The sequence below is a fragment of the Perna viridis genome, chromosome 13, assembly GCF_037379345.1.
Source record: "Perna viridis isolate PV_CMFRI_1.1 ecotype Kerala chromosome 13, ASM3737934v1, whole genome shotgun sequence".
Taxonomy (NCBI): Eukaryota; Metazoa; Mollusca; class Bivalvia; order Mytilida; family Mytilidae; genus Perna; species Perna viridis.
In genome coordinates this window covers 21,545,053-21,558,013 of record NC_142457.1, presented here as the reverse complement: position 1 = coordinate 21,558,013, position 12,961 = coordinate 21,545,053, and the positions used below count along the sequence as shown (strand labels likewise).

At 33.6% G+C, this 12,961-nt stretch overlaps 1 protein-coding gene across 1 annotated transcript in view; it reads right to left on the bottom strand.

The window, feature by feature from the left end:
• LOC148599985 (cilia- and flagella-associated protein 65-like) overlaps nt 1-12,961 on the bottom strand; it is a 68,889-nt gene that overhangs the window by 43,593 nt on the left and 12,335 nt on the right. Inside the window, exons 5-13 of the mRNA XM_088557320.1 lie at nt 12,404-12,518; nt 11,013-11,097; nt 9,014-9,159; nt 6,423-6,536; nt 5,584-5,692; nt 4,807-4,922; nt 3,261-3,410; nt 2,735-2,863; nt 806-874 (exon numbers count right to left, since the gene is read on the bottom strand). Of these exons, the coding sequence (XP_088413446.1) occupies nt 806-874; nt 2,735-2,863; nt 3,261-3,410; nt 4,807-4,922; nt 5,584-5,692; nt 6,423-6,536; nt 9,014-9,159; nt 11,013-11,097; nt 12,404-12,518 (1,033 nt within the window). The remainder of the gene's footprint in view (nt 1-805; nt 875-2,734; nt 2,864-3,260; nt 3,411-4,806; nt 4,923-5,583; nt 5,693-6,422; nt 6,537-9,013; nt 9,160-11,012; nt 11,098-12,403; nt 12,519-12,961) is intronic.

Below are 12,961 nucleotides of genomic sequence, written 5' to 3'. Positions count from 1 at the left end.
TCTTCATTGCCCTTATATACCCAGGATAGGCAGATCCAAGGGGCCTTGCCCTCTTCATTGCCCTTATATACCCAGGATAGGCAGATCCAAAGGGCCTTGCCCTCTTCATTGCCCTTATATACCCAGGATAGGCAGATCCAAGGGGCCTTGTCCTCTTCATTGCCCTTATATACCCAGCATAGGCAGATCCAAAGGGCCTTGCCCTCTTCATTGCCCTTATATACCCAGGATAGGCAGATCCAAGGGGCCTTGTCCTCTTCATTGCCCTTATATACCCAGCATAGGCAGATCCAAAGGGCCTTGCCCTCTTCATTGCCCTTATATACCCAGCATAGGCAGATCCAAGGGGCCTTGTCCTCTTCATTGCCCTTATATACCCAGCATAGGCAGATCCAAAGGGCCTTGCCCTCTTCATTGCCCTTATATACCCAGCATAGGCAGATCCAAGGGGCCTTGTCCTCTTCATTGCCCTTATATACCCAGCATAGGCAGATCCAAAGGGCCTTGCCCTCTTCATTGCCCTTATATACCAGCATATGCAGATATTTTGCGATATTAAACTTTCACTCATTATGAAACCTATAAAATATCATTTTACAGCAAATGCTCCAAAAGGGTTAATGTAGTGTTAGCCTTACAATCAAATCTAAATCATTCGTTTAGCATGTTTTTAAAATGCATACTGCATACTCAAAATCACTACTGCTTGAAGTTTATTTGGATCACAACTTAAAAAAATTCTATGTGTCTATAATTAGCAAACAAAAATTACAATTTTTTTAATTAGAATGTATCACCATCTTACCTCAGGCATCATAACAGCACCCGCATCATCAATTTCCAGTTTTTTGTTTCTCACCAACTCATTCAGTTCCTGTAATATAAGATACATAGTATGTACTGCATGAAATTTTTGAGTGGTTTTAATCTTTGCTTTATTTGAGAGCTTTAGGAAGTTAGAAAAAAAAAAATCTTTGCAAGTTGAATTTATCAAGAGTAGATTGTATCAAAGCACACAAAAAAATCAAGATCAAGAAAATTTAAAACCATTAAAAGCAAATCACGAAATTTGGCACCCACAAAAATACCGGCTTTATGTAAAAATGAATCAGAATTGGTAAACATGGAATAAAATAAGATCTGTAGAGTTAAAGGGGGGGTTACACAACACCTAAGGGAAACAACTCTGTAAAAATCGGCAAAACGTTTTATTTTGTAGCATTCTGGTATCAAACTCAAAGCATCTTAGCAATAAAAGTTTTGTCAATGAAAATACTCTATGCTTGAAATTATCCAAATAAAACATGTGGTTCAATTTCTTGAAATTTACATACTTTGTTTCTTTCTTTCAAAGTAAACCACTGAATAAAATTTCGATAAAAGAGAAAGTTTAGTCAGGATCCCTTTTGGCCTTGTAATTCAGACATTTTGAAAATTTCATTAAAGCTGATTTCTAGGTAGTAGTAGTATAGTAAAATGATCACAAACACTGGAAATTAGATGCTTTTTACGAGATTTATGACTCTATTCAAGAAATAACAGTATGCATATCTGTAACTTTTACAAAACCCACTAACTTTTAATATTTCTGCAATTTTATAGATGGTTTTTGTGTGGAACGGAAGTGGCCACACATCTGTTAACTCAAGATATTTTAACACAAGTTGTAACTGACAATTATAAACAAAATATATGAAGAACAAGAGTCAACACGCATGTGGCCATTGTTAAAAGAGTGAAAAACTGCACAAAATTTGGTGTTTCCCAGCTTTTTTAACAGATTTCCCCAATCTCAGGCATGTTTGAAGGGTATATATGACCGTATATGTTCAAATTATTACCATAAACCAATCAAATCAAATATAAAACACATTACAGAGCTGGAAAAACAACATCAAATTTTCTTCACGTAGACTTTTTTTTTAGGCCAATTTTGCCCTTACTGAACCATGTTAACCCATTACAGAAGTAACACGCAGGTAGGCATGCCATCCATACCGAAGCAACAAGCAGGTAGGCATGCCAACCCCCATACAGATGCAATAAGAAGCAGGTAGCCACCCCCTACAGAAGCAACAAGCAGGTAGCAACCCCCCCTACAGAGGCAACAAGCAGGTAGCCACCCCCCTACAGAAGCAACAAGCAGGTAGCAACTCACTACAGAAGCAACAAGCAGGTAGCCACATACTACAAAAGCAACAACAAGCAGGTAGCCATCCTCTACAGATCTGTCTACTCCTTTCTGATGATTAAATATAATTTTCATGACTTTCGGGGACGTAGAATTATCGCAAAAATAAATAGCCGTAAAAAAAACATACTCAGACACTATCTTTATATGTTCAAGCAATTATTCTATTAAAAACGTGAAAATAAATCTCATGAAATTAGACAACAACAGCAAAATGTGAAAGAAAGTAGTTGCGAAAATGAGTTGGTTTACAGTAGTAAGGTGCATAAAAAATGTCATTTAAGATTAAAACTAGTAAGGTTTGATTTTTGCCATAAAAAGCTGATGTTATGGACAGAAACTGCCAAAATTATGGGTGAATATCAATAAAATTCATCAGTAATTTTGTCATTATTATGGACAAGCAAATGTAAAGCATAAATACCCAGTTCATAAAAAATCTACCAATTTACACCCTTCTCTCTGCCTATCTGTAAAATTTATAATATTATCTGAATAATAACAAAGAAAATGTTTCAGACAGACATTGATCTATACACATACCTCAGGTGGATACACAGACAGACCTCTTTCAACATGTGACCTATATCTGTCTAAATGTTTGGTTAATAATACTGCAGGTTTGACCATTTCTGTGTGGCATGTACCTAATAAATCTAAAAATAATGGTTCCTGAAAAAAAAATAAAGGACATTAAGAAGGCAGCTTACACTATAGCTTAAGGAGCTATCATATACAACTGCCCTTTTCAGAGCCACTGAAACTTTTCAAAAAGATTCTAAAGTTGATTTACATATACACATCTGATTGTGTATTAAACAAGTCAGATGTTTGTAGTAGTTAATAGCATGGACTGGTAAAACCTGAAAATGACTGTTACAGTACTATTCTATAAATGAATCAGTAATTTGGTGACTGCCACAGTGACTTACATACCTGATTGTGTATTAAACAAGTCAGATGTTTGTAGTAGTTGATAGCATGGACTGGTAAAACCTGAAACTGACTATTACAGCACTATTCTATAAATGAATCAGTAATTTGGTGACTGCCACAGTGACTTACATACCTGATTGTGTATTAAACAAGCCAGACGTTTGTAGTAGTTGATAGGATAGACTGGTAAAAACCTGATAATGACTGTTACAGTACTATTAGCTCTAACAGTTCCTGTTAGCCTCTCAAATCTAAATACACTCTCCTCACAATCAATCATAAACTGGAATGTAATGAAATGCATATCAATATGATATCAAGTGAGTTTCAACATTTAAGTAGCTCTCCAGATAAGAATCATGCAAAATGTGATACATGATTGGAGAGCCTACATATTTTTTTATTTTTGAAATTTCATTTAAAGTATTAGTATACAGAAATTAACACATGGCTTTTCATATAACCCTTGTTCTTAGGAGATAAAAAAATATATAGGGTGTACTGTAAAACTCCAAATTAAGAGAGATAACTCTGTAAATGGCACTAAAATACAATAGAAATCATTGGATTTTCAATAAAATCTCTTAAGAGCCAACATATTGGAATGAATAATTATACATTTTATCATATAGATCTATACAGCAGCTTAATAACAAAAAGAAAAATGTGTATCACATATCACAGAATTTGCATGATTCTTACAAAGACTACTGCCGGTACTTAAATATTGCTCTGTCTAAGAAACAAACAAAATGTATATAGGGCGAGGCACATGTAGAAAAAAAAAGCCAAAACGATTTCATTGCATTATCAAAATGTTTATACCTCATAACGTCCAGAAATAAGCAAAAAAGTATTGGTAAAGTTGGCTTAAATAAAGAAAGGTTAAATTTAGTTGAAGAGCACTATGGCAAAAATGGAAGGAAAACTTAAATTGAGATTTTTCTCAAATCCTTTCTCAATTTAATTTTGACCAATCAGATAACTTAAAATTGAAGATATATATGAGGAAAAGCCCACGATTTGAGGGAATTCTCAATTCTTGATTTTGTATTATAAAACCCAGGCCAGAAGATTCTACTGTAGATATAACCCACTGCATTCCATACAAAAAATGATTATCACAAAAAGACATGATTTAGTTGAAATAGTATAATTGAAAACTTCAATGAAATTTAAACGTGTGATATTTCTTCATACCAAATATTAAGCATTTAATTCACAATAATAATACTGAGAAAGTATTATTGTTTATGGGGTACCAATTTTTGTGGTTTTGGGCAGGCCAAACCACGAAATTTGGTTCGCAATGAAAAGTAGATTCCCATTGATATGTGTACTGAAAACTTCAAAAACATGAATTCAAGAATTCACAAACTCGAGTTTCCTCACGGATCCATAAATTAAAACACTTCACAGTAACGGTTTTAAAACTCTCAGTCCACAGTAAAACCTGCATTAACTAAACCCTTTTGGAATACAGTTTGTTTAATTTTACATTTTTGAGATAAGTGTTTCAATTATTCTGGTTAAATATTAGAAGAGACTTTGAAAAGTGGCTGGTTTAGACTGGTGGCTGGTTTATTTATAAAGCCCAGAGTATCTATAAATATTTCCCAAAAAAATATTTTTGCATTTTTAAACCAACAAAAATCTCCAGCTATCCAGTATTAACCTACCTGAAAATCAGCATCCACATCAGAATTGTTTACAATATCAATAGTTTTAGTTCCCACTTCTCCTGAGTCTATCTGCATAAAGTTCACAACCTTTGAACTTAACTGTACAATTGGACCTTCAAAAAAAAATATAAGTATCAATAAAGCAATGTAAATATTTATATGGGGAAACCTGTCTAAACTGAATCCCTTTTGGCCTCTACAGTAAGTTTGGTTAAGACAGGTGTTTGGTTTATACAGGTGTTCGATTAAAATGGGTGTTTGGTTTAGACAGGTGTTTAGTTAAGATGGATGTTTGGTTTAGACAGGTGTTCGATTCGACAGGTGTTCAGTTCACCATGGTTCAAATTACATTTACATTAATGCAGATGGATGATTTTACCAGGTCAACAAACAAAGTGAAAATTGGTAAAATCAGAAGTAAGTAAACAATTAAAAAAAAGAATTTTGACAGGAAACTCTGTATCTGAAATAACGGAATTCTGCTAAAAAGTGGAAAAATCATCCCTGATACACTGTCACTTTCTTTTTTGTGTGTGTCTGTTTTTCAGGTCTTTTGATATTCCCTCTAACCTTTGTTCCTTTCGTTACTCTTTTGATAATTTAATAATTTTACATTTTTCAACTTCATATTTTAAAAAATCTCTAAAACTGATTTAAATTTTAATACAATTTAAAAACAAATATGAATATTTTTGACTTGGTTTGACATCAAACTTTTTCCTCTCCTAGTAATGTGAAAAGGTCAGGGACAGTTTTTCATGACCTTGAACTTACCTTTGGACATCCCCTGACACTTGACTACACTTTTACTGATGTTTCCAATGGCAACAATATGGAAATAATCTATGCTTGTGGTGTCAATAACATGGGGGTTAAAGGTCAACTGAAAAAAAAAAAATCAAATTTTGCATATGAATTAAATCTATTTTCCCGAATGTTTAAAAAAAAAAATTTCTACAACACCCATTACCAATTATCTTAAGTACCAGTCCATATAAAATTCAGACATATTTATCACAACCCTCCCCCTTTAAAATCTGGACACTATAAAAAAATTTTACACAATTAAATACTCCTAAAAATCAGTTCAAAAAGTCCCTTGTTACAACAGAAATGAAGAAACTGAATATAAATTACATAAATGTACCAACCATGGACTACTAGCAGTTAACTGACATGCCAGCTCCTACAAAAAGTTATGTCCACATTGTATGCAAAATCAATCCCAATTCTTCCCATGCAAGGTTGATAACCACAGTACATCACAAGTCATACAAAAAGGACACAACCCATGTTATGAATGCATGATACATGAATCTATCATGCATGAATACATTATGCAGAAATATGTTACACATGAATACATTATGCATGAATATGTTATACATAAATACATTATGCATGAATATGTTATACATGAATACATTATGCATGTATTTCCTTCTATTAATTGATGTTGTTGTATCTTTTTATAGTAATTTTTTAACACTAAATTTCCGCAAGTTTTCTTCTCCAAACTATTTTCCTCTTTTCTACCAACCTAGAGAATACTATATATAAAATGGATATGAAACAAATAAATGATGAGATAGAATTATGTCATAGTTACTCACAGGCAGCCTGACAGAGCCCATGGGAGGAACAATACCAGATTTCTGAGGACAGTCAAACACTGTATCAATTCTACTTATCCTGGTAGGGTGTTCTACTTTAAATGGAGCTCTCACCTGCAAAGGTAAAAAAATCATATTGTCAAAGTTCAAGGTCTTATATCATTGAATATAGAAAGCTTAAAGTACCATTTTGTGTAAGAATCAGGCAATGGATGGCACATCATTTTCACATCACTAGTTTTTTTTCCACTCAATATTAATAACACTTAAAAAACAACCATATAGCTTTTTAAATTTATCCTGAAGCATCTGTAACTTAGATTTTTTTAAAACTTTTTTATTTGACTTATCAATATATTTAAAAGGCAAACTTTACAAAAAGCTTTGATAATTACTTCTACAGGTAATGAGGTCTAAATACTTGGATAAAACAAAAAAAAAACATGCTTTTTTTAATGCACCACACATTTTGCCTAATTCTTAGACAGAGAAGTAATTAAAATTCATCTTGTCATCTTCTCTTTCCATGGACTTATTTTGTTCTACTTTTAAAAGTATGTATTTTTTTTTACTTTCAGATATTTAATAGGAGCAAATATCTATGACTTTTTTTATTACACATGTAAGAATCATGCAAATTCTGTAATGTCTGATACACCTAAAAAAGTTACACATTTATATTTTTGTTATGAAGTTGAATTATTGGTCTATGTGATAAAATGTATAATTATTCATTCAAATTGATTCCAATCTGTCTGCTACTAGAAAATAATTCAAGTCAAAATCCCACAATTTTTATTGTATTTCAGTGTTATTTTACAGGACTATCTCACTTTTTTATTTCTGCAAAACATCCTAACATTCAAATATTGGCCTAAATATGATAAAAACTGCCAATACAATATAAAATACAAAAGTGTGCCAATACAAGAAATAGCCACCCAATAAAGCTTTTACCCGTCCAATATGTCATATTGGCCTGGTTTAAATCTATATTGGCCTAGATGATGTATTGGACTAGTTAGTCAATAAAAGTATAATTGTGTAAGTTTTTCCATCTTGGCTGAGTTATTGGACTTCGGCAATGCCTCAAACCAATATAGCTAGCCTCAGACTGATAACTAAGCCAATATGGAAAACCTTATGCAATAATAATATAATACTTTCATTGGTACAGCATGCAGTACCTAAAATTAAAAGAAGTCCTCAGACACATAAGATGTTCATTCATGCCAAGCATTCAGGCCTGAACAATAACATTTATTTTAAACATGACAACAGGTAAAGTACATACCAGAACTTACTTGTCTGAATAAAAATAGAACTTGTCTAGAAAAATTCAATTTTGATTGAATGAGTTAAGTGTAAGCATTTGTAAGGATCGGGCAAAATGGGAAAAAATCAGAAACATGCATGTCAAAACCACAGGTCTGACAGTATAATGTCACTCATTTGAAAAGGCCATTATTTGATCTCTGCATCACTGGATTTGCTCAGAAATTTTTCATAAGAATCTGAGAAAAACGAGGTTTATGACAGAGTAATCTGCCCTAAATGTTCATTTTCAGTGCATTTCACAGAATTTGTAACTCAAAGGGCCAGCATGATATTGAAAATATTGTCTTTTTTTCTTGATTCTGAGGGTGCAAACAGTCAATTACACTTTCAAAATGGTGTTTTTTTTTCATTCTATGTTTCATGTACTGCCAGATTCTCAGGAACTAGGGTAAGGGACACAAGTCTTAAAAATCATTGGAATGTTTGTATTCAGCATTTTACATCAATCTTATGTAAGCATCTAATTAACTAGGATTCAATTCATTCTGCTTCAAAGGAAAGCTTGAGAGGCTTTGGTGAAACTGAATATACTACAAACATATCACTGATTTCAAGAGTTTTGGCTCCTTAAATAATAAAACAAAACATATTTATTTCTCTATTTATCCAAGTGTAAAATCTGTGTTGACGTTTGTAACATTGTTTATATTCCATCTCGATGTTATCATTTTAATTTCAAGAATCGAATCCCAATCTACCAGGTGCACTGTTAATTCAGATATATGGACAAGGCTGGTCTACATTTATTTATGTGTTTTTATTATTTCTAAGTACATGTATCTGACAAAGAACCAGTTTTGAATTATAAGTTACATGTTATAATTGTCACATTAAGGAGGTAAACCTAAGGTAAGGGACATAACTCCTGAAATCAGTGATATGTTTGTATCACATTAAATTTCACCAAAGCATATCAAGCTTTCAATTGAAACAGAATGAAATCAGTCCAAGTTACATTGATGCTTATATGAGATTGATATAAAATGCTGAATACAAATATTCCAATGATTTGTTAGAGTTGTATCCCATACCCTAGGTCATTATTTCAGTTTTTTCTTGTTGTTTGCTAATTAGTTTGATTAAAAGGAGGATTTAATCATTTTTGTTCAAAATCAATTTGCTTGTCCCATTGGGCAAGCTTCATTTGGATTTTACTCCTCCGACGATTTTTTACTCTGGTATCAGACAATTCAACAAGCATTATTGTCAAGCCCTGAGCATTTCTATAAACACGTGAAAAATAGAATGCTTACTGGTGCCAAATTATGCAGTTCTATATACTTCTGTACAGTAGCTCCTACAGGCACACTACCAAACTGTATTGTAGCCTCTAAGTTGTCTTTGTTCAGTGTTGTAGCTGGTCTTCCCGGTGAGGAAATCAAAATGTGGGGATATTTCCCTGAAATCAAAACACACTATCGTGAACTATAAAAGATAAAATTCACAGTCATTTACATTTTACACAACTTTTTATCTACCAAGGAAAAGACACAAGAATGACATTGGGTGCAGAAATTGGCAAAATTTTTGAACTGATTTTTAGGTGTGTTTTATTGTGTAATATTTTCCACAGGGAAATGACCAACCCAAAATACTTTTAACCCCACCAGATTTTTGTGCCTGTCCCAAGTCTGACCTGCGTGTGCCTTGTTTTTGTGCCTGTCCCAAGTCTGACCTGTGTGTGCCTTGTTTCGGTTTCACCTTTAGTTTACTGCTTACGTTACTTTACACTTTCAGTTTCAGGGGCAACTATTTTGCTGTACCTGTGTATAATGTTGTTTTGAGGACAGCTGCAGCCTGCCCTATAGTTTGAGGGAAATCCTCGTCATTCACTGATAACCCAAGGGTGGCCTTAAGCTGACAATTTTCATCCCAGTTGGGTTATTGTCATCTTGGCATTATCATCACAGCCGTTCTGATTATATTATGCCAAAGATTATAGCATTATTCTTGTTCCATGAAGTCTTGGATTCAGAGTTTCCAAGTAGCACTGTTCAGAGGTCCTTTGCCTTCAATTTCTGATACAGGACCAGTGAAATTTCCTTCACCTAGGTCAAGGACCCTACATACTTTACACATACTTTTAATGAGGACCTTTCACATTTTTCTGTGGACCTTTTATTTAGGATGCAAAAAAGTCCACGACAATTCACTCTTGAAAATGTTTGGACCTGTCACCCCTATGGACTGACAATCATTGGTTATCCCAAGATCATTTTTTGATAAAAATTTTCGAGACAGCTTTTTTTTTCCCTTCTGAAAATTTACTTCAAAAGTGGCAAATATAATACTCTAGCAAAGTTTCTAGCTATCAGTAATATAAGTCAGACCAACAACCAATTCACACTAGCCATACATACTGAGCAATGACATTTATTATTGAAAAAAAGGTAGAATAGCTGGAAAGGATGAGATAGGTAAACAATTGTCCATTTTAAAAAAAAAAGAAATCTGTGAGCAATGGCTCAGTAGTGATACCCCCGCTTTCAATCACAATATGCAGTAAGTGGGATAAAAAAAAAGTTGACGGATAACAGGAAGTTGTTGAATTTTCAATCCATATGACATACCTATGGGAAAAATGCGCTCAAAATTCAAGCCACTGTAATGAGTACCTGCAGTTGCTGAGAAAAGTGAAACGAAAATTTCAAAGTGAAAAATAACCTAGTTCCTTGGAAAACAGGAAAATGTTGTCAAATTTTTAAAAAAATAAATCACATCATATGGCATATCTACAGGAAGAATGTGTGAAAATCGTACACTGCTGTGATGAGTAGTTGCTGAGAAAAATACTATGATGGAAAAAATTGTTACAGGTGGACGCATAGGGTAAAACAGTATATCCCCTCTCTATCTGAGCAGGGGGTATAATTTTGGAGGAGAAAAGGGGAGAGGGGGCTAGAGATTGCAAAAATACTTGTTGATTTTTTCTTTGTTTATGAAAGATCTGCAAGTTTTTATAGGAACCAGGCAAAATGGAAAAAATCAGAAACATGCATGTCAAAACCCCACCAATCTGACAGTACAATTTCATTCAAGGAAGCAGTTTCAGTGTATTTTAATGAAATTATAAGTAAAATTACCAAAATGATATGAAAAATCTTGTCTTTTTTTCCTTGTTTCAGATGATGCAAACAGTCAAATTAAACTTATAAATGATGGGTTTTTCATACCATGTTTCAACCACAGCCTGATTCTTACAGAGACTGACACTTAAATGCATGTAATACCTTCTTTGATAATAAATCTTACCTATTCCTTCTAATCTTGTGACTTTTCCTCGACTCAGTTCATTTCCATATTTACAAACAGTCTCAGCCTGATAAACACTGGCATTCTGAAATTATACAAATCCATTTCATTAAAGTGCTAGTCCCTGTAAGATAAATGGGTGAATCATGGTGGGAAAAAAGTCTTTCTACAAAGTCTCAATCAAAATGTCGTATGAAATGCAGAAATAGCATTAATTTCTATTTTCGATGACAGAAATTTGAGGTATAAATCATATGTAATACACAACAATTTCATCTTCAAAGGGAGATAACTCACTTTTCCCCTATCATTCATTAATTTGAACTCACTTATCTGCATCCTCTATGACAAACAAACTGCAAAATAATCTCCAGTAGACCATAAACTATGTGTTCTCATTGTCAAATTTGTATGTTTTTTTCTGAGTATGATTCATTAGTTTTCAATACTGCCTGATACTGCCTGATTCTTAAAATACTGCCTGATTCTTACAATACTGCCTGATATTTACAATACTGCCTGATTCTTACAATACAGCCTCATACTGCCTGATTCTTACGATACTGCCTGATATTTACAATACTGCCTGATACTTATAATATTGCCTGATTCTTACAATACTGTCTGATATTTACAATACTGCCAGATTCTTATAATACTGCCTGATTCTTACAATACAGCCTCATACTGCCTGATTCTTACGATACTGCCTGATATTTACATACTGCCTGACACTTATAATATTGCCTGATTCTTACAATACTGCCTGATATTTACAATACTGCCTGATTCTTATAATACTGTCTGATTCTTACAATACTGCATGATACTGCCTGATTCTTACAATACTGCATGATACTGCCTGGTTCTTACAATACTGCCTGATATTTACAATACTGCCTGATTCTTACACAATAAGGCACTTACAGGTAAATTTCAACAAAACATGACTCAGCATGGTCACATATTAACAATACTCAAGTACTATTTTTCGTGGGGTACCAATTTTCGTGGTTTTTGTGGTTTTTGTGGGTGGACAAAACCACAAAATTTGGTTCTCAAGGAAAAGGAATTTCCTTTGAAGACCTCAAAACAATGAATTCAAGAATCCATGAACTTGTGTTTTTTCCCTTAACCATGAAAATTGGTATCCACGAATTAAAGTAATTTCACAGTAGTACTAAAGCCTAGAAAACCCCTATGTTTCCAGTGATATCAAAATAGGATTGGTAGACTGGATTTCAATTTTTTTTTATTCATATTTGCAATAATATATTTAGTATTTTTTCCCCAAGACAAATGCAGCAAAAAGCAATTGAAATTGTATGCTGCAAAAAATAATATGTTAACAATATACAATATTCTTTGATCATGTGACAGGATGTCCTTACCTCAGGTTTAAAAGTGGCCTTGAACTTTTTGACCTGTCTTGATTTCAATATGGCTGCCGATGGCTCTATCATAAAAGGATCTCCTATCTCCCACTCCACCTTTGTTTCAAGGTCACTAGAAAACAGAAACAAAACTAACAAATTCCAGATACACAAAGAAATTAAAAATCTTACACTGCCGATGATGTAAGAATTTAACACCGCTGAGTGTGTAAGACATTAAGAATCTAACACCGCCAGGTGTGTAAGACAGTAAGAATCTAACACAGCCGGGTTTGTAGGACATCGAGAATCTAACTACGCTGGGTGTGTCAGGCATTCAGAATCTAACATCCCCGAGAGTGTAAGACATTAAGAATCTAACAAAACCAGGTGTGTAAGATATTGAGCATTTAACATCGCCGAGTGTGTAAGACATTTAGAATCCAACACCGCCGAGTGTGTAAGACATTAAGAATCTGACACCACCGAGTGTTTAAGACATTGAGAATCTAACATCACCTAGTGTGTCAGACAATGAGAATCTAATATCCCCGAGTGTGTAAGACATTAAGAATC